Source organism: Capsicum annuum, chromosome 6 (assembly GCF_002878395.1).
Source record: "Capsicum annuum cultivar UCD-10X-F1 chromosome 6, UCD10Xv1.1, whole genome shotgun sequence".
Lineage (NCBI taxonomy): Eukaryota > Viridiplantae > Streptophyta > Magnoliopsida > Solanales > Solanaceae > Capsicum > Capsicum annuum.
The window spans coordinates 194,689,226-194,704,719 of record NC_061116.1 but is presented as its reverse complement, the minus strand read 5'-3'; the positions used below and the strand labels follow the sequence as shown (position 1 = coordinate 194,704,719).

Here is a 15,494-nt window from a genome sequence, read left to right as displayed (position 1 = left end):
CTGGAAGAAAAAAAAAGGCAAAGAGAAAAAAGAGAGAAGAAACAACGTGGTTTGTTTCCCTCCTTTTTCTAATTTTAGGATTTTATATAGATGGACCAAAGTATAAATCTCAAAATTTGAGAATATAAAATTTATTCTCTTAATCCTTAATCTAAAAATAGCCACCCTCATTCAATAATTAAAACTTGAGTTAACTACACTCCATTTTAAAACTTTTTTTTCACCCTTTAATTCAATTCATAATACATCATATAGCATATAGGAAAAGTTACATCAACTTTCCGATACCTTTTTCACAATACATTATAGGCTCGTTTAGTACAAAGGGTAAGGAACTAATCTCGAAATTAATATTAGGATAAGCTTATCCAATGTTTGGTAGATAAAATACGTGAAATAACTCATTTCGAAATTAGTTATCGTGTTACTATATTGGTATTTTTATCCCACCTTGAGGGTGGGATAACTAATCCTGGAATAATTAATCACAGGATAACTTGTTTCCCCAACCAAACGACCCAAATATGGCATATAGTAAGATCAACTTTCCCGTCCTATACATATATGAATACAAGCTGACAATTTCTTGAACAAGTGTGTGCTAATAAAGCTTACAAGCTCTCATATTTTTAAGCAGCTCTAGATACCATGAAGCATGAACTCTAGCTGACACAGTTGCTACAACCAACAGATCTTCCAAACCCTCAACTAGCTTTCCTGTGAGTAGAGTGGCACCGACGCGCTTCAGGGTATTCTCCGCCAATCGCCTACCCTCAGCTCCATTTCCGCCAAGTAAAGTTGCTCTTGCTGACAAGAAAATGGTGCGGGAAACTCGAGTGAAAATGGCATCCCCAGGTCGCAAGCTCTTTGCCAACACGTTCGCCATGATCTCCTTCCTTGCTTGAAGCTTCTCTGGCTTATCACCTTCTAGGCAAAGGTTCAGAGTCTCAACTACTTCAGTAATACCAGCATCCTCCACGTTATCCAGAAGCTTAAACAGCTTTGTAACAGATTTAGATGTTATATCTTCCATGTCGGAGGGGTTGGTAACCAGGCATTCAGCAAGAAGAGTTTGCCGTAAAACCAACATGCTGCAAACACACACAAAAAAGAAACCAATTAGCACAGGATATAAGCAAAGAGGCCACCCTCCACTGTATCACGTCCTTTTTTCTACATTGGGCAGTACCACCCAAAGTGCAACGCCAAAAGGCAAAACCTCAGGGATTCACAAATCAAAACTTCGAGTTGAAAAAAAGTAAGTCTTAATAGTAAGTAAATTGACACTAGTAACAAGAGAAGTAACAGCACCTAGTACAGATTACAATGATTTTCTGGAGGAAAGCCTGGACAGCTCTCAATCGGGAGAAATTCAATCTCAAAGTCTCGGGTAGTATTTCCACTGTTAGACCCTCAATTTCAGAGACAAGTTGCAGCAAACCAAGCCTTAAAAACAGATCAACCTTCTCTCCCTTGCATGCGGGTTGTTCGGCTGCTGAAACAAAAGATTTTCAGATGTGATAAGAAAACTGAAAAATACTTATGCTAAGTTTAAATACTTCCACATAATCACAGATAGCAGATGAAAAAAAAAACACCAAACTAACCATTAGGCTTGAGGTTTGGCGGATCTGATATTCTTACAGAGCTACCTCCAGCTCTAAGTGTGATTGGAGCATTCTCCAAAGAATGTGCCCCACTGCTCAACCGCAGAGCTGATAATGAATTCAGGTGGTCATCCCACTCTTGCTCAGCCACTAACATGACAGATGATAGCCATTGTTTCACTAATGGTAGAGAAATTGGAGCCTCAATAGGAGGACCATAGCGGTTGGAAAAAGAACTTCTAAGGTATTCAAAACCAGCAGGTCCCTTGATTAATGGTTCCAACAATTTGATGTATGCTCTGCTTATTTCACCTTTGAGTTTCTAAAGGAAAATATTAGGAATTAGCAAATCAAAATATTTGCGCATGGACAAGCTAAACAGCACAGAGAAGGCCACTATTGCAATTTGTACTACTTTTTCCTGGTTGGTAGTACCAGTATTCATTTGAGACAATTAAGCTCAATTTCTATTTGAATTTACTCAAGGAGGTTCAGTCAAAACAAGTTATGCCATATTATTAGCACTTAATTATAATGTGTTGCAAGAGCTAAATGTGTCGAGAGCAGGCATAGAACTGGTGAAGCAATAAATAGGAACTAAATACTTCGCCACATGACTGACTGAGTTAGCATCGAACTTTATAATTTTTAACAAGCAATTAAATGTGTGGGTGGGTGGGTGGGTGAGTTGGGGGGGGGGGGGGGGGGGGCTTAAGAAGCCAAAGATTTTTGCTTTATTTCTTTCTCTTTCCCAATACTTCAACAAGTTCCTTTCACTCTAAACTACCGTGTAATTGTCTCTTCCTTTTACTTTTTCCTTCCCGCGCAAAACAGAATTTAAACAAGTGAAAAGTAAATCTTAAAGACTAACCTTAATCTGCCTTAGAACAAATTTCAAACCCTTGATAACCAAAGCAGCAAACAACACAGTGGTGTTTTCCCGCCCCTGGGTATTTTCCCTTAATTCTTTCAGGAATTTCAGGTGATTAGTCTTCAATTGATCTTCAATCAAAGGTGCTGACAGTTTCCGCAAAGTAACCAAAGAAAATTCCAAAATCCTTCCAAAATAATCCATGTCCAATGTCCCTGAGTTTAGAACCTGATAATATGACAAAACAAGCAACCCAAAGCAAGTCAGACAGTAAGCAAAATTAACAAACTGCTATTAAGCAAAATTAACGAACTGCAATTATGGAAAGATATCTAATTGTACCAGCAAATTTAGTACCTGTGATAGGATATCAATATCAATGGTTTCGACTATCTCCTGTCTCCAACTTGGAGGAGACATCTCACACAGTTCATTTTGTACTTCCTTCATAAGCTTGAGAACCCAACTGAAATCAGGGTTATCCTGATTCAAGGATTGCATAACACCATCCCAGAAAGCCTTTTCCATTATCTCTTTCACTCTAGCCTATAATGACAGAGCAAGAGATTGTACATAATTTCTCTCAGTTCATCTAGAGATGAAACAACTATCCATTAAGTAAAAGCCAAGTTATTTACCTTAGCACCCTCTTGGTCTTCACTAACGATCTCCAAGACACAACCCTTGTGAACAATTTCATTTACAAGCACTTCATTCTCAGCCGCACGTAATGAACCAGTAGATATGCTTTTTTGAGGAGTTCCAGAGGCATGTTTCTCCCACAAGTATGAATCATCTTCCACAGACACGGGGCAAGCAATTCCCTGTGTACCATAACACCTTTCACTTACATCGAACTCCTCCAAATTCTTGATTTCAGAGTTGTCGGATGAACCAGCTGAACTCGGTGAATCAGTCTCCATGGAGTCAATAAACCTAGACCGCAGCTCAGAAAGCCCATGTTCCAGAAGTTCAAGTCCAGCACTACCACTCAGCTGCTTGACCTTTTCCCATATAAGTTTCTGATTTTCAATCACCTGTAACAGTAAGTTTGCTTCATTTAATTAAGCCAGTCAGCATGTATTCTATCTCCAATTTGGTGTCCCATTTTCTCCAGACAGTCAATAAAACGAAAATCTGATAATATACACATGATATAGAGACTGCTTATCAAAATAAAAAAAAATTGATATAGACGAGTGGGGAAGATTTAGAGGCCAGAACTTGATATCATTTTTTTACTGAGGCAGATGATGTAACTTGAACCTAGACTATTGGTGATATGTAATAAACAGAAAGTCATCGACTGCTAATAAGACATTGAAATCTAGATTTGTAGAGAAGTAGATATTATTTTAGGACAACGAAATGAAAAGATGGACATTCAGCTCTGAACAAGGGAGTGGGAGTCATCAAAGGAAAATTTCAAAAAGTAATTTGTGTCTGCAAATGCACACCTGCCTTTGGAAAGAACTGAATTCGGCTGTAAGATCATCGTAATCTCCCATAACCTGCTTGCAAGTCTGCATCAGGGACAGCTCCAGTTGACAAGCAGTTTTGATCAAATCCTCTTCTAACAACCTGACATCCTTAACTTTCCACATCACAAAGTGAAACAGATAAGAGCACCATGCTTTATCAAAAGCTTTAAGCTGCGAACTAAAAGCCAGCCTTGCTGGGCTCTCCTCTTCTGTTGATTTAATGGGACCTCCAATAATAATTTTAAGCAGCAATTCAAACTCTTTAACAAATGTTCCAGCAGATTCAGCAAGAGCAATTTCAGACTGCCCCTTTACAGTGAAAACTGAATCTGGATGTCCTAGAATCATATATGCACAGAGAACTACTCTGGCTGGGTACCTTGATAACTTGACTGGTGCTGCCACTTTCCCCCTAGATGGGACTGAGGAAGCGGCACGCTTAAGAAGATGATTAATATTTTCAAAACAAAGTACATCTCCGGGACCAAGAAGCTCATGTCTGATACTAATGCGGCACTCTAGTCGATTGAGTAATGTTTTTGCATTTTGGATGGTCGTACTTGACCCCATCTTCACTGCAAGTTGCTCAAAAGGCATTCCTTTAACAGATTTTTTGTTAATATCTAGGCTCATATATGCTTTAGCCAATGAAAAAGTTGTTCCTCTTAGTTGGATGAACCGTTTCCAGCACCTGGAAATTATAATAACAATTGAGGTACGCAACAATGAGTAATAGAAGAGGACAACCACGATGCACGACCCACGCTACTGAAAAAGCCATAAATAACAAGTTATATGTACACAATACTAGCTAAACTATTGAGTGCATTTTTACATACAAGAACATCCAAGTACAAAAAACGACACCACCTAGTAGCAGTAGTCAGCGCATCAGAAGAAACAAAAATTTTGTAATGTGTATTTCTTTCTTCTTTTCTTTTTTCTTTTAAATTGAGATTGTGACATATATTTCTCTTCTTAAAAAGAAAAAGAAAAATTATTTCTTAACGAAAAGAGCAGTAAAAATTGTTATGTATTTTAACCATCGGCAATACTCAACTCCTAGGATATGCTTCATGGTTTAATGTCCCTTGGAAGGGGATATAATTAAAGGCGAGGAGTTGTTTGCCATTTGCTTAATCCTTAATTCATGGTATAAATTTCAGTCCAAGAACGGGTTCAATAACATTCCTCAGATAATGTAGAATCAACTACATAATTTTTTCTATAACCCTGGTGCTCGGGCCAACTTGCACGCACCTCACTTTATTTCACGGGGTACCTACTACACTCCGTGTTGTCAAAGGCACACCCAAAGAACACTTAAGCCTTGAAATGAGGCTCAAAACATGTTGAGCGCTTTGCCTTGCTTAATGTGCGGTTTAGCGTCGTCGCCAAAGGTTCTAAGGCATACTTTTCCTTGCCAATGAGCCTCTTCTAAAGAGGCAATACTAAACAATTGATATTTTACATTATCGAAATTTCTTTTCAATTTTTTTGTTCATATATTTGTCATTCATGCTTATATAAGTCATGGATTAAACATATATATTTGTATTTTTTCTCCCTTTGTACCTTTTTCATTAAATCTCACGCTTTATTTGTGTTTTGCGTTAGAAGCCCCAACAGACCTAAGAGCTTTTCTGCGCTTTTTGCTTTTTGATAACACTGGCTACCTACCACAGCACAAGTACTAGTAAATCACCTAGTGTTTAAAATCAACTACATAGTTGAGTAAACTATAAGATCTCTCTGATCTTTATGATGAAAAACCTCAACGCGTCAACTCCTCAGTGTTGCAAGAGAAATAGAGTGCCCGCATCTTGACTCTTAAATGTTCCATCGGGTACTACTACTACCCACCAACATAGATACAGAGTCTGCCAATCAACACAGACATATTGGGAAAATTACCTAGAGTTTTGTCTCTGCTGGAATCTAACCCCTAGTGACCCATGGGTTTCACTCACTTCGTTGGCCATTAACAACACCCTGGGGTGCAAGAATTATGAACTTTCTTAAGAGCTGGCATGAAATCATACTGAAGTTCAGTACAACATTGATACGGGTACGGCCACGGAGGTGGGTGAGTGCGAGAGTGAATGAACCCGAGACTTGAAGTGTACACGTGAAGTGCAAAGGAAGGCCTAACTAGGCTCCAAAATCAGTCCATTCAATGCACTCCAAGGGAGCCCACTTGAAGACTTTGACTAAGGGGTCATTTTGGACATTTCATACTATTCTTGTAATACACTATAAATACAACCTTCTAGGGATTCATTCATTAGATTTTGATGAATATGAATATTGTATAACATAGAAAGACAAAGTCCTCTTTCCTTGAGGCAAATCTGAAACTTGGAACTAGGTAACAACAAGAGGGTGGAATTATTTTTGTTGTTTGTTTGCTTGGAACTTAGGTCTTGAGGTTCATGAGTCCCTCTTCGTCCAAGTAAGAAGTTGATGTTTCTATTCATTTGTCTTAGGGTCCTTTCTCATTGTTAGGGTTCTTAGATTTGTGAATATTGTATGTCAAGTTACTATCCTTTTTGTATCTTGTTATTGTGGAATCCAAATCTGGTTGTTTTTGTTGTCATATTATTCATCACGTTTTTGTTGTGTTTTGTGGCTGTTTTGGGTGTCAAATACACCTTTGTTTCTTATATTCTTGTTATATTTGTCGAATCCGAGTGAGGTCTCCATTTGGTCCACGATTTGTTGTGATTTGTGGACTGTTTTGGAGGGTGTATTGGACTGTTTTATGGCTGTTTCGTGTTCCTCTTGTTTGTCCCGTATCAAACATAGATGGCCCAAATCACATTATGGAAGCCTAATAAACTTAGACACGTCTTTGCTATTGCCTTAATGAACCAAGAGAGTTAAGCAATAAAAGTTCTTGAAATGCCCCTTGCAACCTACTTTTAAACATGTTTCATGAAGGAATCTGGAGCTTGACTTTCCATTCAGTTCACTGATTTCCTTCCTGATTAATAAAGTGAAAATGACAAAAGCCTACTTTAGTTCACAATGGATATCAACACTAGTTATCCACAGGAAGAAACATCTAAAATAATGAATGCAAACATAAAGAAAGCTCATAGCTCCAAATTTACCTTGCTACATTAATAGACAAAAACTCCCCCCACGCAATTATATCTGAACAAGCACGACGTGAACTTAGCAGACTTCGCCTCTGCTTTAAGTACTCTGCTCTGAGCCTCTTCGCCTAACAATTACAAGAATATTAGGCATTGGTATAGCAATGATAGCTTGCACTTACTTCATACAAGAAAAATCATAAATCCAACTACCAGCTAAGAAACAAAGACGCAAAATCTATCAGGTCAAACATGTTTGACATCAAAACTAATCAGACAGCACTCAGACAAATGTTTCATGTTAACTCGGTGCTATCTTATTTGTTTTAATGCATCAATTGAAGGAGAAGTTCAAATTTACCTCTCTACTTCGAATTTTGCCTACATTTAACCGCTGTTATACTATAGGGACAAATTTACCCTACGGTAAGCAAAGTTTTCAAAATTACCACAGTCCTAACAGAAATCCCAATTTTCAGATTCAGGTCTCTTTTGTTAAGAGACTTATTTATACCTGCAAATTCACAAATAATTGCTAAGCCATATATAAATGGAGTTCCGCATGGACATTAATTAGTTCCGAGAACACAAAAATTGATTTGATCCATTTTATATACACTCATGATGAAAAAGATTATTAATCTATTCATATTATTTTTCATGTCTCAACAAGTGATTTAATTAATCATGTTTTTAGGTTACATAGCTATGACTATGATAGAAAGTTACGTATAAAAGGATATTTAATGATCTAATAGTGAAGTTCTTTTTATATTGTCAATAAATGTGTAAAAATTACCAAAAAATTGTATAGAAATTAAACTAAATATACATGCAAGACATAAAAAGAAATTAAAATTTAAAAAAGATCATTCGTATCCGCATCTCTTAAGAAAAAAACTGGAAGCAGCAGTCAAATGATAGTGGATCTCAGTGATTAACTTCAATCATTAGACAGTCTTGTCTTATTGATTGTCATTTGTTTAGAGAAGAAAAAGTGCTAAGCATGCATTTTTGGGAGATTAGTTTCTTAATTATTGTGGGGTTCCTCTAATTTGACTAACCCAAAAAAAGGTAAAAAAAATCATCCAAGATTCACCTATTTTCAGAATAAGTTTCCATTTCTCTTATCCCTTTTGAAGCTTTACTTCTTTTTTCCAAATAACTAATAGAAGCGGAAAACAAGATTCATAAATTAGAATTTGCACAATTTATTTTGTAGTTCTTCTAAAAACTTGGAAAGTGTGTGAATTTGTAGTCATTTCTTGAATTTGCAGATATAAATGAGTGACTTAACCAATACGGATTTGGGAATTGGGGAGTTTTTGTTAGGGCTGAGGGCAGTTTTGGAAACTTTGCTAACAGCAGGGTAAATTTGTCCTTGTAGTATAACGGAAGTTAAATGCAGACAATATTCGAAAGTAGAAGGGTAAATTTGACTCTTTCCCTAGATTAAATGTGAATACCTAGGTCATACTACAAGACACCAAGATGATGTTGCGTTCCTGTATGATGTTTAGTTGTTTACATGACAAATTAATTTAGTTATATAGAAGAGACATTCTGAAAAAGCCAAAATTGGTTTCTACAAAGAACTAATGAAAACAGACTCTAAGGATCAACTTTATCAGGACCAACCCTTTGACCAGAAATGATAACAGGAACGTGAATAGATTTAGGCATTCGGTGTAGTACTACATGCTCTCATTTACCATGTCGAACTACGTCAAATACTCTTCTTAATTTTTAAAGTAATTTTCAATCACCATCACACCCAAGGATGTTCAATACCTTGAGCTCTATTGCTTCTGATGCTAGAATAAATAAAATTGCAGAGTGCTTCTTCAAATCTTTGTATCAATATGAATTCCCTAAATAAGTTTTTTCACTATTTGGCCTCCTATTCATGTTGATTTCCTCATACAGAATACATTGCAACCTTTCACATTTGTTCGATTAACACATACCTTTTGGAGACGATCCTCCAGTTGATCTTTTAGTCTTATCCTCTCAATCTCCCGTTGACTATACACAGAGTTTGCTACCTGCTTAACTTGTAATATTCTGGCACGTGCCTTTGATCTCTCTGCTTCCAGAAATCCCAACCGCTTCTTTTCGGCAGCAGCCCGCTTCCGATGAATAGCAGCCCGGACACACTCCCTGTATTTGCTCTCTTGCATTACCCTCCTCATTAGTAACTGTGAAATCCGTTCTCTCTTTGCAGCCTTCCGCTGCCTACATTTAAGAAGAACCCTCCGGTTCAACTCTGCCCGCTGAGCTCGTGACTCAACCTTATTGCCCAACTCATCACGTTCTTTCTCAAAACGCATTTCCACAGCATTTTTAGCAGCTTGTCTAAGCTCATCTAATCTTGCCAAGCGCTTCTGAACTTTTGCAAGGATGCTCAACCTGCTTAACAAGAACAAAGTCAATAACATCCATAAGTCAAGCTGAGGCCTGTAAAAAGTTGCACGTACAATGATTAGTCTGGGGCTACAAGTAAAACAACAGGTTGGGCTTTAACTTGTCATTTTGCATTGAACTCTTACCCCTACCCAAAGTTAATTAAGTCTCTTCTAGTTCTCATACTTTGCCAAGTTCACACTTATTAACCTTATCCTTTGTTCTCTTCTACAAAAAAATCCACTATGTCACATGGTTTACGATTAATACAAATAGGAGACTGCTAACTTTTATTCCAAATCATCTAATTGTAGTTAAAAGATCAGCAATTAATACATCTGTCAGAGCACCAGAACTTTCTCAACCTTCAACCCCTTGCTCGAACCAACTGTCACCACCTTAACTCGCTGCTCTCCTCTTTCCATTCTTGGCCCTCTTCTCGATATACTCCAACGGTCCAACCTTAGACCTACATCCCTAAAACTAGCACACAAAATTCATTTTTACTTCAAAGTTAAGTTTTATTAAAAAGGCATCAAAGGGATGGAAACCCCTAAATATTGAAGCATACAATGACCAAAATCAAACATCAAACGCCACCCAGAGAAGTTGAGATGAGTCTTCATCACCTTCTGCTTGTCTTCCAATCTAAATGAAGAAAACAGTAGTCCAACTCGGATACATGGTCGTAGTCTTGAGTGGTCAAGAAGCTGAGATAAGTATATAATTGGGAGGAAAGGGGAAACATATTTCATTTAGACTTGATTTCCATTCCTCCCATTTAATTGATAGCTTCAATGTACTTTGTTTCCTTTTTTACAAACATCAATCAGTTTCATATATTTCAGTTTTGAACTAAAATTTGATGCCAAAAGAACTTCTTGCCTTATTCTTTTTAATCAATGAACAAAATGAGAAACAAAAGATGCAAACAGGAAAAGTTACAATTCTCTACCCAAAATTGAAAAGATGTCTAAAGTCAAAAGCTCAAGATTGATGAAGTTATAAAGACCTGAAATGAGCTAGTCTACAGTCACTCCACCCCTTCCCAACTGGAAAATTAAAAAGGAAACCATAAGCCTCTTTTGGTAAGGGAAAGGAAAACATAGATCACATCTGCAACATTAAAGGCTTAATTTCTTAAATCATCACAGCTCAACTCATAAAAACATGATACATGCATGACATTCTTTTGCCAATAAAATACGTAAAACTTAAGTTGCTCGGACTCTTCAAAAATGTCTACGGGTGCGTGTCGGATCCTCCAAAAATAGTGTATTTTTGAAGGATCCGACACGGGTGCGGCAACATTTTTGGAGAGTCGGAGCAACTTAAAGTAAAACACTATTTTCCAAACATTAATGTGTGATGAAGAAGATTGACAAATATAGAGAGCGCTAACAGTTTACCTCTTCTTTTCAGCGGCAAGAAGCTTGGCTTCTAGTTGCTGTCTAAGCTCCCCATCATGCGGTAATGAGCATGTCGACAATCTCAATTTTGGCCGTGCCTTGCTCGACAATAGCTCATAAAATTGCTGCATTTTATTAATGTTTGGTGAGGAACCACATCAAGCATAATAACATATTGATAAATTCCTGGATCAGTATTAATTTATACTTGAAACCATCGAAGCAGCTTGACTGGGCTGAAGTGAGCAACTCATTTCAAGTAAAAAAATGTCCTAGCATAATACTCCACTACAAGTTTTGACAAAGTACTTAGCTGAATCAAGTAAACTTTTTTAAAAGGGGGGGGGGATCCCGCCTATGCGTAGGGTGGTCCTGGGAATTGTATGCAGCCTTACCTTGCATTTCTGCCAAAGGTTGTTTCCAAGGCTCACCCGTGACCTCCTGGTCACATGGAAGCAACTTGTGAAGTTACTCCAAGGCTCCTCTTCGAATCAAATAAACTTAAAGCACACTATTTCAAATATTACATCAGGCAGGATCTTTAGGCTCAAATTCGTTGTGGTAATGTCATTCTATAACTTGCATTGTTCAAGAGCTAAGCAAGTTGGCAAATTTCTAAACAATACCAACTATGAACCCCACATATTCTTCTACAAAGCCATCATGAACAAGTTTTTCATTTTTAACCCAATTGTCAACTAAACAATTAAATGAGGTGAATTAATAAAAGAAACAACAAATTCAAATTTAAGGCACCGATTATCATGCATTTGATGAAGAAAACATCTGCTCTACAACTCATTTGAACGTACATCGGATAAACATAAAAAAGGTTAGATACCTATCAACTAAAGCAATATAGCGCAAGTTCTTTTGCTAGAATCGACTTAAACATAGTAAACGAGTTCTTTTCTTTAATGAAAAAATAGATGAGATTTTAGCATAAGATTTTAAGTCAACTTGACAAGAAACTCGTTTGACCTTACAAAGTCATTAGGTCTACCAATCCTTTTTCTTCCTTCTTCCTTATTCTTTACCTTACCTTAGTATCTCTTTATTCTCCATTTTTTTTTTTTTTTTCTTTTTTACTTCACACAAAATTTCTACCTTATAAGTCAATGCATGAATGCGGTGTGGTTTACAATTTAAGGTTTCTAAGAATTCAAGATGTATTAAAGAATCTAATAAACTATTGATGATTGATATTTTTTTAAAAACTTCCCTTCGGTAGTTGACACATTTGTACCAAGAACAATAAAAAAAAACAAATTCCTTCATTCCATTAAAGATTCCTAAACAGAAGTCATTAGCCTCACTATCATTCCTAAATTTCCAAGTAAAGTAAACTTTCTTCGATAATCAAAATATCCTCGGTAGATACAGAATAGAGTTTGACGGATATTGCGTATCAATTTTTGTAGCATATCTGCACTAGGAAAAACCTCTACTAAATATCTAAAGTAGACAAAGTTCCATTCAAACAATAGCATATATATAGCCAGAAATCTCATTTGCAGCTACACTGTTTGACTACAAAATACTAAGTAGTTTTTATTTAGCATTCCTCGATTTGAATAAAATGCTAAACAAATTTCATTCTGGTTAGGTATCCGCCAGATCGTCAGTGCTATATCGTGACAAAGACCTAAAATCTAGAATAGTACTTTGCACTTTCCCCATGGCATATCCATATCATGAAAAGACCTATAGCCTTGACTAGTATTTGCAGCTCCCCTATGCCATATCCATATCATGAGAAGGCCTATAGCCTTGAGTAATATTTTGCTTCCCATATGCCATATCCAGAACTTTGCTTAACAGTTGGCCGCGTACTATTAGCAAAGACATCCTCTTCTAGGTAAGGTTACATAGCTGAGAGAACATTCCTAATCCTTCTTTCCATTTATGGAAGTGCCTGCAGTCCTTGGCCCGCTACGAAGATACCTATAAACAACCTTGACGTACCAAACCCACAAACCATACTTCACTTACAGTTTTTTACTAAGTTGCTCTAACTCTCCAAAAACGTTGCTGCACCTGTGTCGGATCCTTCAGAAATACACTATTTTTGGAGGATCCGACATACACCCATAGACATTTTTGAAGAGTCCGAGCAACTTAGGTTTTTTATACAACCTATCAAGCAGCAAAAGGAAAAACATCCCTAACCCCAAAAGTTCAATTTTTCATATGGATGAAATGGCAGTCTTCTTCCCCAATAGAATGCCACCAAATCACAAATTTGGAAAATGATCACTTTCCACTGCATAACTTATAAATGGACAACTCTAAAGATGTAGCTACATAAGGAGTAAATTCGACAAAGCTACGCTGGTCCAAAAAACAAATCTTGCCTCCATCTAACTCGTATTCATAACAATCTTTCCATTTTGGAACATTCAAAGTTTTGATATCAATTCATTAATAAATACTCCGTCCGTTCCAAAATACTTGTCAGAATATCAATAATTCTTTTTGAGAGTCAAACGAAATGAACTTTGACATTTAAGGTGTATTTTTTTTCATCATATTGATATGAGCAAAAATGTAATTTATGGTACTTTTTGAATATCTAAATTTTGATTTTAAAATATCAAATTAATCTAGTTTAATTTAGCTTTAAAAATTAGTCAAATTGACTTTTAAAAAGCGACACTTGACAACCATTTTGGAACGGAGGGAGTAGTCAAGCATGCAAATTCATTTTCTCTGCCATTTCTAGAATATCTTTCATTCTACTACCACTAATTATAAAATACAAAAGTCAAAAATTAACCTTTGTATTACCTATCCTAACAAACAAGACCACGCATTTTGCACCAATTATGTATAAAATTAGACAGATAGCAGAGCACCATCAGGTCTCAGCTCTCATGTTCAATTTCCCAGCAGAGACAAAAACACTAAGGTGATTTCTTCCCATTTGTTCTCGTTATGGAGAACAGAGTTACCTAATACTTGTTGGTAGTGAAAGGTGACATGTATCTCGTGGAATTAGACGATGTGCACACAAGCTAACACCAAGGTTATTTATAAACAATTAGACAGATAGCAAAGCATCATGACGTCTTAAGTTCAATTTCCAGCCGAGACAAAAACACTAGATGATTTCTTCTCACCTGTTCTATCCATGGAGGACAGAGTTACCTAATACTTGTTGCTGGCGAAAGGTGACATGTATCTTGTGGAATTAGTCGAGGTGCGCACAAGCTAACACCAAGGTTATTTAAAAAACAATTAGATAGATAGCAGAGAAACATGTGGTCTCAAGCTCAATTTCCAGCAAAGACAAAAATACTAAGTGATTTCTTCCCATCTGTTTTAGCCATGGAGGACGGAGTTACCTAATACTTGTTGCTGGTGAAAGATGACATTCGTGGAATTAGTCAAGGTGCGCACAAGCTAACACCAAGGTTATTTAAAAATAATTAGATAGATTAGAAGAGCACCATGAGGTCTCGGGTTCAATTCCTCGCAAAGACAAAAACACTTGGTGATTTATTCCTATTTGTTCTAGACTTCTATCCATGGAGGACAGCATTACCTAACACTTGTTGCTAGTAAAAGGTGACATGTATATCGTAGAATTAATCGAGGTGCGCATAGGCTAACACCAAGGTTATTTAAAAAATAGTAATTAGATAGATAAGCAGACACCACGAGTCTCAAGTTCAATTCCCAGCAAAGACAAAAATACTAGATGATTTCTTCCTCTAGCTTTAAGTGGACAGAGTTACCTGACATTAGTCGAGGTGCGTGCGAGCTGTTTCAGAGACCAGGGTTAATAAAAGATATTATTAGAGAGATAGCAATAGGATCAAAATATAATTACCTGACGACGTAATTCGGCGTCCTTAAGCTTAGTTTCAATATCTCGAGCAGTAATAACGGAAGGACTTTTGGTTTCAAGAAGGCGCCGGCGAAGCCGTCTAGGTAAAAACGACGTCGTTGCATTATTCGAGTCATTCACCGGAATGTTCAAGGATATTCCGGCGACGTGATCGGATTTTGGAGTTGACGATACTAACCTCAGCTCCATTTTCCGGCGATGATAATTGAACGGCGATCGATGAAATCAACCGGCGACAATGGCAGGGGAACAGAATTAGCTTGTTTTTGAAATATTTTTGGGGTAAAATCGTAAACCCGAGAGGGATTTGAAAACTTATGCATGCGCTATCCACGTGAGCTCATATATTATAGGAATATATAACCGTCGAATTTATATACCAGCTTTTCTGATTTCATAAAAGAAGGCAAAATGCTCTTTATGCCTTTAATATTATTGTTTTGTAAGTTAACACTTCCACTTATATGTTTGTTATCTGGATCTTTAAATTCATTTAAAAGTAATATTTTAAACTCCTTTTTGGTGAATATAACACACTCTTCCCACGTCATCTGTCACATCTGTCACATCAGTTTCCATGTCATTTTTAGGTATTACATTAAATTCCATGTCATTTTTAAAATTCTAATAAGAAATTAAATATTAAAAATAAATTTAATTAAATAAATTTTTTTTATAAATTATAGAAAAATTTATAAAATATATGCCAAGAATTATCAAAAATCAGTCATGCCATTTTTCTTCATCAGTCCAAAAACATTTTTAAAGAATTAAT

General features: G+C 36.6%; 1 protein-coding gene across 2 annotated transcripts; it reads right to left on the bottom strand.

The window, feature by feature from the left end:
• Positions 1–328: 328 nt before the first annotated feature.
• Positions 329–15,070, bottom strand: LOC107855847. 2 transcript variants are annotated; one of them, XM_016700854.2, is made up of 11 exons: positions 14,702–15,070; positions 10,870–10,994; positions 9,025–9,466; positions 7,073–7,185; positions 3,936–4,650; positions 3,117–3,515; positions 2,836–3,024; positions 2,479–2,706; positions 1,608–1,929; positions 1,312–1,495; positions 329–1,091 (listed from the first exon to the last, which is right to left on the bottom strand). In XM_016700854.2, the coding sequence occupies exons 1-11, from the start codon at positions 14,906–14,908 to the stop codon at positions 602–604; spliced, it is 3,414 nt and encodes a 1,137-aa protein (XP_016556340.2). In that variant the 5' UTR covers positions 14,909–15,070; the 3' UTR covers positions 329–601. The 2 variants fall into 2 exon arrangements, with proteins under 2 accessions (XP_016556340.2, XP_016556341.2); XM_016700855.2 differs by having other exon boundaries at positions 1,312–1,492.
• Between the last annotated feature and the right edge of the window lie 424 nt (positions 15,071–15,494).